This window comes from Notothenia rossii, assembly GCF_949606895.1.
Source record: "Notothenia rossii genome assembly, chromosome: 4".
NCBI lineage: Eukaryota > Metazoa > Chordata > Actinopteri > Perciformes > Nototheniidae > Notothenia > Notothenia rossii.
Window position 1 is genome coordinate 40,393,231 of NC_136902.1, and position 19,959 is coordinate 40,413,189.

Consider the following 19,959-nt stretch of genomic DNA (forward strand, 5'->3'; position numbering starts at 1 on the left):
ACATTTTGAAATGTTTAAAAATCAAACGGTGTTCCTTAGTTATTTGTGTTTTATTATCATCAGACGTATCAACCTATTTCCGGCGATGCCCACAGTGCCACATGATATATCGATACCAGGAATGGCAGGACAGTCTTCACAACTTTGATGACCATGTCATATTGAACCTTGAGCTATGCGTTTACTTGAGAGCCAGCTTACAGGTAAGGGCAATGGTATTTGTGGTCAGGAAAAATGCTTAAGTGTTTTTTTTTCTGTGTGGCTTAGAACCTACATTTCTTTTCAAATGTTGCCCCTCTCTCTTTTAGAACAATGTTTCCGTGTCCAAGGTGTTAAACTCCCTGGAAGTTGTGAGGAAAGTAACATTTCCTGCCAGAGACACTATCCTCCAATGGTACATGCACTTTGAGGCATTGACGACTAATGATTATTCCTACTCTTGTGTTTGCTGTGGCTACTATCCTCCAGTAGTTGTGATGGGCCTGCACAAAAAAGGAGTGTTCAACTTGCCTGGTAAGTCCCAATGTCTCATGTTTATGTTAATGATAATCTTGTGTTAGTTACAAATATAAGAGTACCGGTAAGTAAATGTTTGTTTTTTTATTTCAGTGAGTGATCTGAAAGAGGCCTCTGAGAACTATACTGGCGAAGTTAACATTGAAGAGTTCTGGGATTCTGTTCATCATGAGATAATTGCTTGTGGCTTTTTCCAAAGTATTAACATGCTCTTGCATTTCTCCTAATTAGTATTTCCCTTTTTATATACCCCTTTCATGCACCTTATCATATTATGAATGTGTGGTTTGTTTTTACCCAGGTCGTGCAAAAAACAGCTTTGCTGTAAATCCTAGTTTTGAGCACTGGGGCCCATGGATTGGGAAGAACACACACAAATCCGACACAGTGTTGAACACAGAGTTCAAAAAAGTATCCTCTTCAAAGTCCTCCCCTGAAGCGGAACTCAGCATGGTGTCAGAGGATCGTCTTGTGGATGAGCTTAAGAAGCAGATGGTACAACTGTTTTATGTATGTTTGTTTGAGTTGTGTAATGCCATGTTGTCCTACCTATTCTCTTGTCTGTATTTCAAAAGGTTTCGACTGTGCGCAAGCTGTGCATGGCCTGCAATTTAGATTCAAAGGGATCAAGGGATGATCTTGTCAATAGACTAAGGGAGGAGATGAAGACAAGACATGGATATGACAAGATATTCCAGAAAATCTGGGGAGCGTCTGGTAAGGGTCACACATTGTTCATAAAAACTGTTAAAGATTTGATATTTGCACATTTACTATATAACTTTGTTTTTCACATTCCCTTCAAAGGTGGGTTTTCAGTGATTCTGTGCCCTCATGGTGTGGTCTACAGTTTGAAGTTCAACCTCAGGGCAGAGTCTCCAAGAGATTTTACAGATCTTCTTTTGTCATGGCAACATCTGCCAAATGCCAGTATTTATGATTTTGCTCGAGGTTTGGCAACTCATGCAAACCTCCATTTCCCAGCATCACTACCTTTCAAGCCACATGAAGGAAGACTGGCCGCATCAACCCATGATAACATCACAGCTGCTCAGAACAACAAACTAAAGGTCTCTCTACCATGGATAACTCAGATGTTGAACATTCCTGATGAGGATGGACATCCACTCACTGGTTCCTCAAACCACTATGTGTTGTATGATAAATTCCATGAGGGCAAAACCAAAGATCCACAGGAAGTGCTAAGGAGGACCAACCTAGTCCCAGAACTTCAGGGTTGGTTAAATAGCCAGGTTGCAGAGCAGCTTTTTTCAAGTATGCGCAAAAACAACTACTTCCTCGATAATATGGCACCATCAACACATATCTTTCTGATGAGAAACATCATACATCACCGAAAAACAACAACACAAACGCAAAACTTTTGGAACAGCAGCTGCAGAGAGGGCATAAGTCACATTGTTTGCAGGATGTCACTCTGGGCAACTTTGGACAAGCAGTATTTGGTAAATATGAAGAGAAGTGTTAGGTTTTATAGCTGTAATTGGAAATATATTGCTTGTGAGTAATAATGATGTTTTCCTAAATCTTCAGGACACCCACAAACTGAAAAGGTTGTACAGTTCAAACTATCAGCAGTTGGAACCTCTGTGCAGCAACAAGGGCTTCATACAAACAAAGGTAGGTATTAGGTTGTCAAATCAACATAACATTGTTTTGGCTATGCTTTTGCTCACTTTATTTCTCCTTGATAGATGATGTCTCATGTGGAACACATTGTGAAGACATCACCAAATGTGACAAAGTACGACCATGCCAAGCATCATGGAAACTGCAAACTCATCCTGCCCAAGAGCAGCTGGTACGTAGTAGGTCTCTTGAAGGCAAAATGTTGCTCTGAAATTCTTGAGAGGTTTGTGTTTCTCATCTTGAAACCCAGCCACCCATGAAATGCCTTGGGAAAGTATACTGTTATTTATTTTTTATTTTTTTACAAGTCTTTTTATTTCATTATAGTGTACAATAATCGATGCCATTTCATAGATTGTAATATCACAGAACACTCACTACACTCCCCCCTCCCTCCCTCCACCCGCACATGCCCACACTAACGAAACCAAAAACATTTAGAAAAAAAAAAGAAAAAATGCTTCTCAATATAACTCAAACAGCAGAGCCATGAAAATGAAAATAAACATAAAAATAAAAATAATAATAATAAGCCCACCTCAAAGTAAAACAAACAAATAATTATACAATTAATTATACAATACAGCGACAATATAGACAATGACAACACAACTAGTATTTCCGGCCGTCAGGAAAAATAGCCACAGAATGCACCATTCCATCACTGGTCATATCTCAGATATATTTTCCAAATATGAAAACAATGGCAACCACAGAGCTTGAAAGATATGTCCATGATTATATTTTTCCAAAGTCATTTTCTCCAGAGGTAAAAAATGTGTTATCTGATCAATGAAAAGTTTAAATGTTGGAGGACGTTCATTCTTCCAGAGTAAAAGTATACATTTCTTGGCAAAATATGTTATTGTGATTAGTATTCTATAATGTTTGGGGTTCAGTTTAAAGTTTGGCATGTCATTTAACAGGAAAAAACATGGATTTTGGCTCATTTCGATTCCTAAAACGGCTTTTGTGAGCGCATGAATCGAATCCCAGAAATGTTTCAAGAGATCACAGTCCCAAAACAGATGCATAAATGTTCCTTCTTTTACTTTACATCTCAGACATTTTGGAGAGTTTTCTTTGGAAATGTTATGCATCTTTCTGGGTGTGAGGTAAAATTTGTTGAGAAATTTAAAGTTTGTTTCTTTGATTTTATTGATTGTGAATGGAAAATGTGTTCTTTCACAGATATTCAGCCATGTAGTTTCATCTATCTGTATCCCTAAGTCCTTTTCCCAGATTTTTTTTCAGGTTGGAAAGGATGACTGAGCTCTTCTGAAAAAACTGCATTAAATTCCCTAATTTTACCTTTGTTTGTGCTCGATGACATCAATATCTCCTCCTCTTCCAACAATCCCGATCTCAATTTATTGCTTTTAATAATTGATTGGATCACGTTCCTAATTTTCAGGCATCTGAAAAAATCCTTATTTGAAATGTCATATTCTGCTCTTAAATCATTAAATGATTTCAATGTTATATCTTTGTGAAACAAATGTTTCAATTGCTTTATACCTGATTTCGTCCATTTGTTTATATTGATTGACAACAAATATTTGCTAAGATCAGGATTGTACAAAATAGGAGAAAAGATTGAAATACCTGAGTTAACATTAACTTTTTTTGTACAGTCCCTCCAGGCTAAAAGTGTATTGACCACTGTAAAACATTTGGCCATATTTTTCACCTTATTGAAGTCTTTAACAAATATAAGAGTTTCCACTGGCAGCGGGTCAAAGACACTGGCTTCTATCTGAACCCATAGTGAATCCTTTCTTCCCAGAAACCAAGATAGTACATTTCTTAATTGAGCTGACCAGAAGTAGTGTTGAAAGTTGGGAAGACCAAGACCCCCCATGGTTTCTGGTTTCATAAGAGTAATTAACTACATTCTTGGTTTTTTATTACACCAGATATATTTTGAGATGTGTCTATTGAGAGATTTCAAATAATCAGCGGATAAATAGCATGGTAACATTTGAAAAAGAAAAATACATCTCGGTAGAATATTCATTTTTATGACATTGATTCTTCCTAGCAGTGATATTGGTAATGTGGACCATTTGGATAAATCCTGTTTGATTTTGTCAATGAGCGGATTTAAATTCTCTTTAAACAGATTATCCAGGTTTGGTGTAAGTATTTAAAGCCACCTGGTGACAAATTAAAAGAACAAGACTTTTCCAGATTTGCTGTTGGCGTCATATGTAAGAAACAAGCATTCGATTTCTTAAAATTAATTTTATATCCTGAGTATCTTCCAAATTGCTCTATCGTGTCGAGCAGATGTGGTACTGAATTTTCTGGGTCTGTTAAGTAAAGAATGATATCGTCAGCATACAGAGACATTTTGTGTTCATCGTTAATCTTCACTCCTTTAATACTTATGTTGTCCCGCACACATGACGCCAGTGGTTCAATTACAATTGCAAAAAGCAAAGGTGACAGTGGACATCCCTGTCTTGTCCCCCTTGTTAGTGAAAAAAAATCTGAGGAACTGCAGTTAGTGATAACCGCTGCTTTAGGATTTTTATAAATTGATTTGACCCGCTCTATGAATAGAGAGCCCATATTTAATCTGTTCAAGATAGCAAAAAGAAAATTCCACTCAACCCTGTCAAAAGCCTTCTCGGCATCTAAAGAAAGAAGCAGAGATGGCTTCTGACAGGTGTCCAAATGGTTTATAATATTCAAAAGTCTCCTTATATTATCAGAAGAATATCTGCCTTTGACAAAACCTGTTTGATCAGGACTAATTAGTTTAGGTAAAATAATTTCCAATCGTTTTGCTAATAATTTGGTGATAATCTTATAATCATGATCCAAGAGGCTTATAGGCCTAAATGAAGAACAATTCAAGGGGTCTTTCCCATCTTTATGTAGAACAGTAATATATGCAAGATTCATTGATTGAGGAAGTGTTCTGTTGCGAGAGAAGTTGTTAACCATTGATATAAATATAGGTTGAAGTTCAGTCCAAAACTCTTTATACAATTCTGCCGAGAAGCCATCTGGCCCTGGGCTTTTATTTATAGGCATAGATTTAATTGCAGCCAAAACTTCTACTTCTGTAATTGATGAGTTTAGATACTCTTGATCTAAATCAGATAATGTAGGTAAATTAATGTTATGGAGATAATTGTCCAGTTCATCTTGTGAGTAATCACATTGAGATTTGTATAATTTGTTATAAAATTCATAAAAAGTCTGGTTAATCTATTTTGGGTGGTCTTTCAGACGAATTGCCTTTATAGCCCTTTCTGCTTGCTCCTTCTTTAATTGATAGGCAAGTAGTTTACTTGGTTTATTGCCGAATTCATAATTATTTTGTCTGATAAGATTCATTTGTGGTATGATTTCATTTGTTAAGTCAATATTTAATTTAGCTCTGGCTGTGTTTAATTGTTTCCAGTTTTCATCTGTTGATGCGGATTTATGAAGTACTTCGCATCAGTTTACTTCTCTTTCAAGTTCTTGTCTGAGCTTAACATTTTCACGTTTTTTAAAAGATGTGTATGAGATAATAAGTCCTCTTAAAGTAGCTTTCGCAGCTTCCCAAATAATATTCGGATCTATAGAGGGGTCATTATTTTCTTTTATATAGTACCTTATCCACATTCGCATTTTTCATCTCTAAGTAAGGAGTTATCAAATTTCCAGCGCCTGGATACCAATTCTCCACTCTCCAAGTGAATAGATAGATGAACTCTTGCATGATCTGAAATATTAATGGAATCAATTTTACATTCTTTTACCCTATGCATGTATTTTGAGGGAATAAAAAAATAATCTATTCTAGAATAAGAGTTGTGGACATTTGAAAATAAATTGTAATCTTTGACATCTTGATTTAATTGACGCCATACGTCAATAAGGCCACATTCTGCACAAAGCCCCTGAAGGACCTTTGAGGATTTAAGATTGTGGCTCTTGGACTGGTTAGTTTTATCTAATGTAGGGTTAAGAGTGCAGTTAAAATCGCCGCCCATCAGTCCTGATCCTTTGCAGTTTTCATTGAAGAGCAGCACCATGTCAGACATGAATATTGGTTCATCTATATTGGGAGCATATATATTTAAAAAGGTGATTGGGGTTCCAAAAATAGTACCAACAACCAAAACAAACCTACCATTTGGGTCCGTAACTAATTTTTCTAATTCAAATGGGCAACTTTTGTTTATCACAATAGCTGTCCGTCTACTATGGGTTTTATATGATGAGAAATACACCTGACCTATCCAATCTCTTTTCAATTTAAGATGTTCAGTATCTGAGAGAAAGGTTTCTTGTAAGAAGACCACATCAGCTTTGTCTTTTTTAAGAAGAGATAGTACTTTATTCCTTTTTATGGGATTTCCCAAGCCTTTAATATTCCAAGAATAGATTTTCATGTTTTGCATGCTGACTGCTGCATATCTGTGGGATTATATTTAATATGTTGTATATTTTGGCCCCATACACAAAACGGATTGTCACTGCTTTTATTATTTAACATTATAACTAATGTAACACAAACGCAAAACACAAAAAGAAAACAACATAACATCCCACCCAAACCAGGGTCTTCTGACCCTGGCAATTCATCTACCCAATTTATTGTAGCCCAGAGAGAAACAAACGTCAGAGAAATGTGCATCTCAGATCGAACGAAATGTCCTCTTTGTGTTGGCAACTTGGAGCTCCCATCCTCAGTTCTCATTGAAAATAAATAAATGTCTTCCTAATTCTCCTCCTTAACAGGGGACGGGTATATAGAAATCCGCATCCCAAATGTCATCATGGTATGTTCCATCCGATCATTTACATGTCAAACAATATATTGCCATAAAAAAACAAGGCAAATCAAAAAAGAACGATCAGAGGAGTGTACATGGTGATATCTTAACTGTCAAAATAAGAGTGGAGGAGGAAGGGTGTATTTTAAACAGAACTGTATGTTACTGTTTTGTCAGACCCCTCCACTACCTTCTTTGTTTGTTCTTTTACGTCATTCTTTGTTGCCGGAAGCAAAGACACTGGTAAATATAACAAAATACAAATGAACCAGTTCGATCCTGGAAAGTCCTCTTAATGTGTCCTTGCGAAAAACGATTTCTGTTATATACTGTTATTTATGAATGTTTAAATAATTGATTATTTTTTATTTCTTTAAAAAATATAAGCTCACCTATGTCTTGGATATCGAGAGGCCAGAGGCAGAGTTGATTGTCAGAACAGAAAATAGTTGCCTGACACGTGGTGACTTTTGGACCCTTGGCCTAACCAATGAAATGGAATCAACTGTAAGTTAACAGTTTATGTTATTTTGTTGACAGCTAATTGCTCATGTAGTTAAGGCTAACAAAATCAACCCTTTTTCGGTTTCTTTTGCAGATAGGAAACGCCTGTTTTGAGCTTATCGAAAGAATTACTCAATCAAAAGGTATAACACTTTTTTTCGGAATACACTTTTTTCCTTCTTATACATTTGTGGGGCCTGGGCTCATATCAATATTTTCCACAGGGGAAGAACATCTGTGTTGCTGATCTGTATGTTGTGCCAACAGGGCGACACCCAGCTTTATGCAACCCACTCTCAACTTTACCTGTAAGTATTGCATGCTCTACTGGTTTCGTCACAAAAATATATTTTTTCCGGACTATTAAAGTTTTGTTTTAAACTTTTCCTTTTTTATAGAATGATGCTTCCATCAGAGACGCCATCTGTATTCCTGTGTGGAAACCTGGGCACTTCCTGTTGGCTGTAAGTACTGATACTAACTGACGTGGATTTCACGAGGAACATTCTAAATTACTAATTTGTTTGTAGCCTTTATTTATCCAGGTAAAAATCCCATTGAGATCAACGTTGTCTTTTACAAGGGAGACCTAATAAATCTAATGCCTTTAAAAAGTAATTGTATTTTACATTACACTGTACTGTGATCGTCTTTCGTTGTGTTGTGAAGTGATGCTGTCATGCAATGCTGAGTTAAATGTGATTAATTGTAGGTTTTGAAGCCAACACAGAGAGACATAGTCTTTCTGGATTCCAAATGTGCACATGCACAATTTGGATTTGGTGATCAGGAAATGAGAGAGCTGTTGAGGTCACTAACAACAACTTTTGTTCAACAATTTGGTTCTCATTGTTGTTCATGTTCCTATGCCCTTGTGAGAAGTTAGTTTTTTTTCACCAGATCAAGTTCAGATCTGTGTTTTAGCCTTTTTATGGTGCAAGGGAAACAAACATCAATTTATTTCAATCTTAAAGTTAATATGATGACCATAACAATATTTCAAACCAGCAATTAAATTAATAAACCTGCACCATAAGAAGCCTGCTTAAATCGAATGTTTGACTGCATGGAAATGTTCAAGAGAGTGTGCAGAGGTGGGAACTAACGAAGTACAAATACTTTTGTTACTGTACTTAATTAGATAATGTGACAATAACACACAAAGACGAGCCCTTGGTGTGCACATCATGCACCATAACCGCAAACCACGAAAAAGGGGCATTTAAAGTTACATTGTAGTGTGATTACAAAGCCTGTACTTTTTAAAGTAAAATGTTGTATCAGTACTTCTACTTTTACCAAATTATTTTTTTACACAAGTGTCTGTACTTCTACTTAAGTAAAGAGTGTGTACTTTTGCCACCTCTGATGGTGTGTGTTGTGCATGAAAGAGGACCATATTGATCATTTTGATAGCTACCTGTTTAGATCTTCATACAGCTGTGTTTTTCATTCTAGAAACCTTTCACAGTCAATACATCCTGGACCGTGGAAAGAGACGACTGGTTTGGAAATAGAGGTAATAGTATACAATTTGTATCATTTATATTCAACAGAAATGTCAAACCATAACAAAAAAACGAAATGCTTTCTGACATGCTAGGGTTTCCCCAGGCAACTGTATGGGAATGACTGTGGCATCTTCATGTTGATGGTAGGCTACGTTATTGGTCTGATTTAATTCTGTTGTTTTTAAGATAATAACATGAAATAATATATTTTATCTTTCATAGTATGCCCTTTACACCATACTAGATGCACCCTATGATTTCACTATTGTAAGTTGATCTGGTCATTTAAAGTAAACTCAAAATCCCATTATGGCATTTAATCTGACATACAGTGATAATATATTTCTTTCCTTTTTTAGACTGACATGCCAGCTTTGCGAAAATGGTGGTGTGTCATGCTAATGGTAATTTCGACCTCGGAAGGTGAGACCACTAAAATGTTGACGTTAGATTAACATTGAAATGGTTAAAAAACACAATGTTATACCTACAGTACCTTTATTTGTTTCTTTGTTTAACCCTTTTTATTTGAGTCATGGCAAAATGTTTGCCCACTGGACGGAGACATCTAAAGCCCTCCTGCGAGGTGAGGTGCCTCCAGTGTTCAGAGTGAGGAAGAGGAAGTTGGATGACATCACTGAGGTCAGATTTGCATTGCAATCTATTTCATTTAAATTGTGTTTGTATCTACTGTACTCTCACACTAAAGCTTCAATTTCATTATTTGTTTCACCACTCTGTCTTTACAAATATATGTATTTTGTCAATATTTACTGCATTTATTCTTCCTCGTGGTATCAGTATTTAGGACGATCTTGGAGGACAGTCCTTAAACTAAAGAATGTTGAAAATAGCATACTTTACTAAAAGTATGGTGGTTCCTGGCAATAGTCCCTTGTATTTTGAACATTCAAAGTTTTTTTGTTTTTTAGAAAGAGGAGGAACTTCAGCCTCATCCAGCTGATGTCTCAGTTGGAAAAGATGTGGAGAAAACAATTGAAGCGGTAGGCTTGTTTACTAGTTCCATGCATCATATCCAAGGAGGACGCCCTTTCCTTGGGTTAGTCAGCCAAAAAGCTACTTAATGCTTAATATGTATCAGTGGGTATGATATATTTTCTCTCTCTTTTCCGTAGCCAACATCTAAGATCGTGCAGGACTGCAAGAAGGCAGCGGAATGGGTGGTGGCACACAAACATTTGTGCACCAGGGTGCATTTGCCCGATGCAGTGAGCATGGGGGAAGCACAAATGAAGCTCAGCGCAAGTTCAGGCAGGAAGACCTATCACTTCGTATTGCACGTCATGGCAATACTCGCTCCCTTCACTAATTGATAGGGAGCGCCACTCCTCAAGCTAACCTATCACTCCCCTCCATCCACAAGCCTAATTATCGCACCTGTTAATCCTTCTATATATGCTCTCCCCTTTTCCATCAGCTGTCTTCCAGGTGTCAACGCGCTAAGTTGGTAGCTTACACTCCTCTTACGCCTAAAAAACACTTGATACGAAAAAAGAAAAAGAAAACAAACATGTCTAATTCAGACTCTTCAGAGATCCTACCTTTTTCGAAGGATCTTGATCCCGATTCCAATGCACTTCCAGAGGAAGCGTCAAACTCCTCAAGTCACCGTCGCCTCAGTTCTCGTCTGAGCGCCCGCAGCGGCTCTCGCACAGCAGAGGCAGAATTCCTCGTCGCCCATCTCCGCAAGCAGGGCATCACCCCAGGCCCAGATCTCCTGCTTTCCCAGCTCCGTGAGCTGTCGGACCAAGCCTCCGGCGCGATCTCCCAGCCCAGGCCAGCAGCTCCAGCCAGCCCCCCCGGAAGAGGGCGAGGGCGCTCTCGCGGCCGCGGGGGCAAAAGGACTAAAAAAGCGAGTCCTCCAGGAGCTGGCTTGGCCAAAAAATCCTCCACTCCTCAGGCTCGCTCCAGCGCCGCTCAGCAGCCCAGCGCCGCCCAGCCCAGCGCCGCTTAGCCCGGGAGCTCCGGCACTCAGCCCCTCTTCGATGGCAGCTTTGTCAACACACTGCAATCTCTGGCAAGTTCTATGCTCCTAATAGTCGGGGGCCTAGGGGATTTTTTGGTTCAGATTCTCGCAAATTCGCCAAATTTGGTACAGATGTTGTCCACACCGTACTTAATCATTTTAAGATGGGTGCCAAGATTGGCGCCCCATGGTACTGCCATATTGCGCAATCCAATATGGCTGCCACCCGAAAAAAACGGAAAGTCATAGAATCATAAATAATACCACTTTTTAGGGGGTTTCTGGGTCGTAGAATCTGATTCTGGTGTTCTTTTAATGATTTGAGGTCAAGATTACCCCTCAAGGTCAAGTTTACTCATCAAAGTTAGTACATAAAGGTAATATTGGGGTAAAATCCGGTATTTCTGGTGCGCCATGCCAGATGCTACCACCAAAAAGTTATTTTTTTCCATTATAAGTTGTAGTTGTATATATATCAATGTTTCACAACTCAAAACAGTAGATTGTTTATTATAAACAACAAACTAATACAAGTCCAACTTCAACAACAGTAAACAACAGTAGGGGACAATGTAATCAAAATAGTTACTCCGTAAAACTTGCTAAAATCAAAAAGTTAGATCACAATGTTGTCTTTCACATTCTTTGTGTCTCCATCCCTTGCAAGGTGTGGAGTTACTGGCTGTCATCTTCATTATTAAGGCACCCACCTTCGCATTTGCAGAGGATTGTGCATCGGACACCGATACAGTGGCATTTGCACTTTCCCATGCATCCCTTGAGGCAGCCACAGCGCACAAGAAGGTCACATGCTGCTGATGCATCACTAAGAGTGGTCCACAGTGGTTGCCATGTGCCAGTGCCATCTTTGTGCCAGCCCCACTCACTGAAGTCAGGAATTTCCTGCTGGACCGAGGTTGCCTGATTCCAGTAGAAACTTGCCTGCAGTAGCGCTCGCTTGACATGCTGGAACAGTGCAGCTTGGGTAGGTGGGAGGTTTTCCAGGGATCTACTTCCAGTGGTGAAGAGGCAATGTCTGGCCTCATTGACACCAGCTGCACCACACCCCTTGCTGTACATGAGCACGACAAATCGTTCAATGTTCTGCATATGCACAGACTCAAGACTGAAGAGGTCAGGGGTGTTTGTGAGAGCAACTAGTGTGTTGGTGAGGTCTGGTATGCTTCTCCAGGCTGCCCAAGCTGTCTTCTTGCCACATCCAAGAAACTGGGAAGTTGTGTCACACCCTGTTAAGCTGTGGAAGAGGGGTAGTGCCAATGACTTTGATGGACCGAGATCAGAGTAGATGGTATGGACTGGTATGTCACGATATTTTCGACCAGTACCGAAACCCACCCAGAGCTCCGTTAGGCCAAGGGTCTCGAAAAACCGGATTGCCAAAATGACAACATCGCTGTCTACGGTGCGAACAAAGGCTGTTGTATGACCCTGCTCTGCTGCATGTGCCAGATGCAGGAGGATCCTGGTGTCTGCCTCAGAATGGTTGCACTTCTGTAGTTTTGTGACATCACAAGGCATGTTGGAGAGCACAGTCTCAAAGTGGGTAGTCAGAAGGAGCTTTCCACGCATGTCATTCTTTGAGATCTGTGTGCTGATGAATGAGAAGAGCTCCTTTTTGTTGTCTGGCCGTATGAAGTATTGTTTTAATTGAAGTTTTAGTACTATACATTTTATAACATTTGTTCCTGTTTTTTGTAGATGCATCTTTCAATCCTCTGTGGCACTGCAAAGCCTGCAGTGAAACGCTGCACAACATGTTGCAAACTGTTCCACTGTCCTTTGTGCCCGAAATTCAAACACTGCGCACCATCCCGACTCGAGAAGCACTTGGAAGAGCACTTAAAAAATTGCATAATGTTTAAAGGTAACACACAAATATACTGATACATGTTTGTGCTTGTTTTTGTTCTTGTTTCGTGTCTGTCATTGGCAAACTTCTTTTTCTTGACTGTCTCTTAGATATGGCAATCTACAAGTGCAATTTAACATGCAGAGACTTGGCTCACTTCCATTGCCCTCAATGTGCAAAAACCATTGTAAGAAGAGGAGATATGGAGGTACACCTGGAGGCTTGCCACAAGTTGCCATCCACATCACCTTCTGAACATTGCCCTGGTCCATCCTCTTCCTCACCACAACCCAACACATCAGCTGTGCTCTCCCTCCTGCTTCCAAAAACAACAGTGTCCCCCACTCCCGGCTTGATTGCAAAAGTGGCTGACATTGAAACTTCGAAACCTGGATCTTCCTCCCCACTAGTATCATCTTCTGGTGTCCAATTTACTAAATCAACTCTGAAAAAGGAAAAATGCCCACACTGCACCCTGATTCGCTACCAAAGAAACCTGGGCAAACACATCAAGAGGAATCACACAAAAAAATCAGAGGACATAACGGAAATAAATCATTTAAAGAGTGTCTGTATAGATGCAACATTGGGGATATCTGCAGTCCAAAAAGCATGTCACGGCTTTTCTGTTTCAATACATATCCAAAGTAAAACCTGGGGTCATGTTCATAACATTCAGTGCGAGTTGGAAGTTAGCAGGCATTATCACTTAATGGGTCTGAGAAGTGGATTCATATTTAGCCATTGTGAACACATTCGGTCACTGGAGTACTGCAGTGAAACAGCTACCGAAGAATTTCTAAAAGAAGAAATCTTATCTGAAATGGTGGAGTTGAAATTCTTTGGTGAGGCTAAAAGGGCAATCTGTGTGAAAAGGCAAAAAAATGCCCAGACAGCCCACGCCACTCTCTGTGTCGAAGTGGCATTTGAAGAGACCCACAGGCAATATTGTTTTTCAATCCACGAGCCGACTTTGAAACAATATAGTCGCCTTGGGAGATTCATGGTGACATACAATTAACCAGCCAAAACATGGCATTGTCCCTGTGCCAAACCAAGAATGTCATGTGTGCACAAAAACATAGGCAAATGGCATTTATTTCAAACAAACCGGGAGATATTTAGAACAGAGACTGGCTGCTCAAGTGCACCTCAACAGCATCAAGACACTGTCTATCCACCATTGGCTGAAGACTTGAAGCGACTTGTGGATTACATATTTAGTAATAAAAAGCTTCCAGCCGACCTACCAGATGATCTTGTTACACCAGAGGCACCAACAGAATACATCACAGAGTTGCATCCAACAGAAACCCTTTGCACTGTCTGTCCAGGGTCTGTTCTTCTGGAGAAGTCGGCAAGAATCACCAGAAATGCCAGGATAATCACCATGAATGGTGTAATTGAAAGTAAGTTATTAATGGTTCACCTCATATTATCACATTTTGAAATGTTTAAAAATCAAACGGTGTTCCTTAGTTATTTGTGTTTTATTATCATCAGACGTATCAACCTATTTCCGGCGATGCCCACAGTGCCACATGATATATCGATACCAGGAATGGCAGGACAGTCTTCACAACTTTGATGACCATGTCATATTGAACCTTGAGCTATGCGTTTACTTGAGAGCCAGCTTACAGGTAAGGGCAATGGTATTTGTGGTCAGGAAAAATGCTTAAGTGTTTTTTTTTCTGTGTGGCTTAGAACCTACATTTCTTTTCAAATGTTGCCCCTCTCTCTTTTAGAACAATGTTTCCGTGTCCAAGGTGTTAAACTCCCTGGAAGTTGTGAGGAAAGTAACATTTCCTGCCAGAGACACTATCCTCCAATGGTACATGCACTTTGAGGCATTGACGACTAATGATTATTCCTACTCTTGTGTTTGCTGTGGCTACTATCCTCCAGTAGTTGTGATGGGCCTGCACAAAAAAGGAGTGTTCAACTTGCCTGGTAAGTCCCAATGTCTCATGTTTATGTTAATGATAATCTTGTGTTAGTTACAAATATAAGAGTACCGGTAAGTAAATGTTTGTTTTTTTATTTCAGTGAGTGATCTGAAAGAGGCCTCTGAGAACTATACTGGCGAAGTTAACATTGAAGAGTTCTGGGATTCTGTTCATCATGAGATAATTGCTTGTGGCTTTTTCCAAAGTATTAACATGCTCTTGCATTTCTCCTAATTAGTATTTCCCTTTTTATATACCCCTTTCATGCACCTTATCATATTATGAATGTGTGGTTTGTTTTTACCCAGGTCGTGCAAAAAACAGCTTTGCTGTAAATCCTAGTTTTGAGCACTGGGGCCCATGGATTGGGAAGAACACACACAAATCCGACACAGTGTTGAACACAGAGTTCAAAAAAGTATCCTCTTCAAAGTCCTCCCCTGAAGCGGAACTCAGCATGGTGTCAGAGGATCGTCTTGTGGATGAGCTTAAGAAGCAGATGGTACAACTGTTTTATGTATGTTTGTTTGAGTTGTGTAATGCCATGTTGTCCTACCTATTCTCTTGTCTGTATTTCAAAAGGTTTCGACTGTGCGCAAGCTGTGCATGGCCTGCAATTTAGATTCAAAGGGATCAAGGGATGATCTTGTCAATAGACTAAGGGAGGAGATGAAGACAAGACATGGATATGACAAGATATTCCAGAAAATCTGGGGAGCGTCTGGTAAGGGTCACACATTGTTCATAAAAACTGTTAAAGATTTGATATTTGCACATTTACTATATAACTTTGTTTTTCACATTCCCTTCAAAGGTGGGTTTTCAGTGATTCTGTGCCCTCATGGTGTGGTCTACAGTTTGAAGTTCAACCTCAGGGCAGAGTCTCCAAGAGATTTTACAGATCTTCTTTTGTCATGGCAACATCTGCCAAATGCCAGTATTTATGATTTTGCTCGAGGTTTGGCAACTCATGCAAACCTCCATTTCCCAGCATCACTACCTTTCAAGCCACATGAAGGAAGACTGGCCGCATCAACCCATGATAACATCACAGCTGCTCAGAACAACAAACTAAAGGTCTCTCTACCATGGATAACTCAGATGTTGAACATTCCTGATGAGGATGGACATCCACTCACTGGTTCCTCAAACCACTATGTGTTGTATGATAAATTCCATGAGGGCAAAACCAAAGATCCACAGGAAGTGCTAAGGAGGACCAACCTAGTCCCAGAACTTCAGGGTTGGTTAAATAGCCAGGTTGCAGAGCAGCTTTTTTCAAGTATGCGCAAAAACAACTACTTCCTCGATAATATGGCACCATCAACACATATCTTTCTGATGAGAAACATCATACATCACCGAAAAACAACAACACAAACGCAAAACTTTTGGAACAGCAGCTGCAGAGAGGGCATAAGTCACATTGTTTGCAGGATGTCACTCTGGGCAACTTTGGACAAGCAGTATTTGGTAAATATGAAGAGAAGTGTTAGGTTTTATAGCTGTAATTGGAAATATATTGCTTGTGAGTAATAATGATGTTTTCCTAAATCTTCAGGACACCCACAAACTGAAAAGGTTGTACAGTTCAAACTATCAGCAGTTGGAACCTCTGTGCAGCAACAAGGGCTTCATACAAACAAAGGTAGGTATTAGGTTGTCAAATCAACATAACATTGTTTTGGCTATGCTTTTGCTCACTTTATTTCTCCTTGATAGATGATGTCTCATGTGGAACACATTGTGAAGACATCACCAAATGTGACAAAGTACGACCATGCCAAGCATCATGGAAACTGCAAACTCATCCTGCCCAAGAGCAGCTGGTACGTAGTAGGTCTCTTGAAGGCAAAATGTTGCTCTGAAATTCTTGAGAGGTTTGTGTTTCTCATCTTGAAACCCAGCCACCCATGAAATGCCTTGGGAAAGTATACTGTTATTTATTTTTTATTTTTTTACAAGTCTTTTTATTTCATTATAGTGTACAATAATCGATGCCATTTCATAGATTGTAATATCACAGAACACTCACTACACTCCCCCCTCCCTCCCTCCACCCGCACATGCCCACACTAACGAAACCAAAAACATTTAGAAAAAAAAAAGAAAAAATGCTTCTCAATATAACTCAAACAGCAGAGCCATGAAAATGAAAATAAACATAAAAATAAAAATAATAATAATAAGCCCACCTCAAAGTAAAACAAACAAATAATTATACAATTAATTATACAATACAGCGACAATATAGACAATGACAACACAACTAGTATTTCCGGCCGTCAGGAAAAATAGCCACAGAATGCACCATTCCATCACTGGTCATATCTCAGATATATTTTCCAAATATGAAAACAATGGCAACCACAGAGCTTGAAAGATATGTCCATGATTATATTTTTCCAAAGTCATTTTCTCCAGAGGTAAAAAATGTGTTATCTGATCAATGAAAAGTTTAAATGTTGGAGGACGTTCATTCTTCCAGAGTAAAAGTATACATTTCTTGGCAAAATATGTTATTGTGATTAGTATTCTATAATGTTTGGGGTTCAGTTTAAAGTTTGGCATGTCATTTAACAGGAAAAAACATGGATTTTGGCTCATTTCGATTCCTAAAACGGCTTTTGTGAGCGCATGAATCGAATCCCAGAAATGTTTCAAGAGATCACAGTCCCAAAACAGATGCATAAATGTTCCTTCTTTTACTTTACATCTCAGACATTTTGGAGAGTTTTCTTTGGAAATGTTATGCATCTTTCTGGGTGTGAGGTAAAATTTGTTGAGAAATTTAAAGTTTGTTTCTTTGATTTTATTGATTGTGAATGGAAAATGTGTTCTTTCACAGATATTCAGCCATGTAGTTTCATCTATCTGTATCCCTAAGTCCTTTTCCCAGATTTTTTTTAAGGTTGGAAAGGATGACTGAGCTCTTCTGAAAAAACTGCATTAAATTCCCTAATTTTACCTTTGTTTGTGCTCGATGACATCAATATCTCCTCCTCTTCCAACAATCCCGATCTCAATTTATTGCTTTTAATAATTGATTGGATCACGTTCCTAATTTTCAGGCATCTGAAAAAATCCTTATTTGAAATGTCATATTCTGCTCTTAAATCATTAAATGATTTCAATGTTATATCTTTGTGAAACAAATGTTTCAATTGCTTTATACCTGATTTCGTCCATTTGTTTATATTGATTGACAACAAATATTTGCTAAGATCAGGATTGTACAAAATAGGAGAAAAGATTGAAATACCTGAGTTAACATTAACTTTTTTTGTACAGTCCCTCCAGGCTAAAAGTGTATTGACCACTGTAAAACATTTGGCCATATTTTTCACCTTATTGAAGTCTTTAACAAATATAAGAGTTTCCACTGGCAGCGGGTCAAAGACACTGGCTTCTATCTGAACCCATAGTGAATCCTTTCTTCCCAGAAACCAAGATAGTACATTTCTTAATTGAGCTGACCAGAAGTAGTGTTGAAAGTTGGGAAGACCAAGACCCCCCATGGTTTCTGGTTTCATAAGAGTAATTAACTACATTCTTGGTTTTTTATTACACCAGATATATTTTGAGATGTGTCTATTGAGAGATTTCAAATAATCAGCGGATAAATAGCATGGTAACATTTGAAAAAGAAAAATACATCTCGGTAGAATATTCATTTTTATGACATTGATTCTTCCTAGCAGTGATATTGGTAATGTGGACCATTTGGATAAATCCTGTTTGATTTTGTCAATGAGCGGATTTAAATTCTCTTTAAAGAGATTATCCAGGTTTGGTGTAAGTATTTAAAGCCACCTGGTGACAAATTAAAAGAACAAGACTTTTCCAGATTTGCTGTTGGCGTCATATGTAAGAAACAAGCATTCGATTTCTTAAAATTAATTTTATATCCTGAGTATCTTCCAAATTGCTCTATCGTGTCGAGCAGATGTGGTACTGAATTTTCTGGGTCTGTTAAGTAAAGAATGATATCGTCAGCATACAGAGACATTTTGTGTTCATCGTTAATCTTCACTCCTTTAATACTTATGTTGTCCCGCACACATGACGCCAGTGGTTCAATTACAATTGCAAAAAGCAAAGGTGACAGTGGACATCCCTGTCTTGTCCCCCTTGTTAGTGAAAAAAAATCTGAGGAACTGCAGTTAGTGATAACCGCTGCTTTAGGATTTTTATAAATTGATTTGACCCGCTCTATGAATAGAGAGCCCATATTTAATCTGTTCAAGATAGCAAAAAGAAAATTCCACTCAACCCTGTCAAAAGCCTTCTCGGCATCTAAAGAAAGAAGCAGAGATGGCTTCTGACAGGTGTCCAAATGGTTTATAATATTCAAAAGTCTCCTTATATTATCAGAAGAATATCTGCCTTTGACAAAACCTGTTTGATCAGGACTAATTAGTTTAGGTAAAATAATTTCCAATCGTTTTGCTAATAATTTGGTGATAATCTTATAATCATGATCCAAGAGGCTTATAGGCCTAAATGAAGAACAATTCAAGGGGTCTTTCCCATCTTTATGTAGAACAGTAATATATGCAAGATTCATTGATTGAGGAAGTGTTCTGTTGCGAGAGAAGTTGTTAACCATTGATATAAATATAGGTTGAAGTTCAGTCCAAAACTCTTTATACAATTCTGCCGAGAAGCCATCTGGCCCTGGGCTTTTATTTATAGGCATAGATTTAATTGCAGCCAAAACTTCTACTTCTGTAATTGATGAGTTTAGATACTCTTGATCTAAATCAGATAATGTAGGTAAATTAATGTTATGGAGATAATTGTCCAGTTCATCTTGTGAGTAATCACATTGAGATTTGTATAATTTGTTATAAAATTCATAAAAAGTCTGGTTAATCTATTTTGGGTGGTCTTTCAGACGAATTGCCTTTATAGCCCTTTCTGCTTGCTCCTTCTTTAATTGATAGGCAAGTAGTTTACTTGGTTTATTGCCGAATTCATAATTATTTTGTCTGATAAGATTCATTTGTGGTATGATTTCATTTGTTAAGTCAATATTTAATTTAGCTCTGGCTGTGTTTAATTGTTTCCAGTTTTCATCTGTTGATGCGGATTTATGAAGTACTTCGCATCAGTTTACTTCTCTTTCAAGTTCTTGTCTGAGCTTAACATTTTCACGTTTTTTAAAAGATGTGTATGAGATAATAAGTCCTCT

General features: G+C 38.4%; 2 protein-coding genes across 2 annotated transcripts; both read left to right on the plus strand.

The window, feature by feature from the left end:
• Window positions 1–411: 411 nt before the first annotated feature.
• Window positions 412–3,448, plus strand: LOC307034806 (HMG domain-containing protein 3-like; the record flags this gene model as incomplete). Its single annotated transcript, XM_079673712.1, has 8 exons — window positions 412–513; window positions 610–714; window positions 818–1,011; window positions 1,092–1,233; window positions 1,324–1,472; window positions 2,071–2,157; window positions 2,232–2,338; window positions 3,421–3,448. Exons 1-8 carry the CDS (start codon window positions 477–479, stop codon window positions 3,446–3,448), a joined length of 849 nt encoding a protein of 282 aa, XP_079529838.1. The 5' UTR covers window positions 412–476.
• An 11,219-nt stretch (window positions 3,449–14,667) lies between these two features.
• On the plus strand, window positions 14,668–16,682 carry LOC307034807 (uncharacterized protein; the record flags this gene model as incomplete). Its single annotated transcript, XM_079673713.1, has 7 exons — window positions 14,668–14,769; window positions 14,866–14,970; window positions 15,074–15,267; window positions 15,348–15,489; window positions 15,580–15,728; window positions 16,327–16,413; window positions 16,488–16,682. Exons 1-7 carry the CDS (start codon window positions 14,733–14,735, stop codon window positions 16,680–16,682), a joined length of 909 nt encoding a protein of 302 aa, XP_079529839.1. The 5' UTR covers window positions 14,668–14,732.
• Window positions 16,683–19,959: the final 3,277 nt, after the last annotated feature.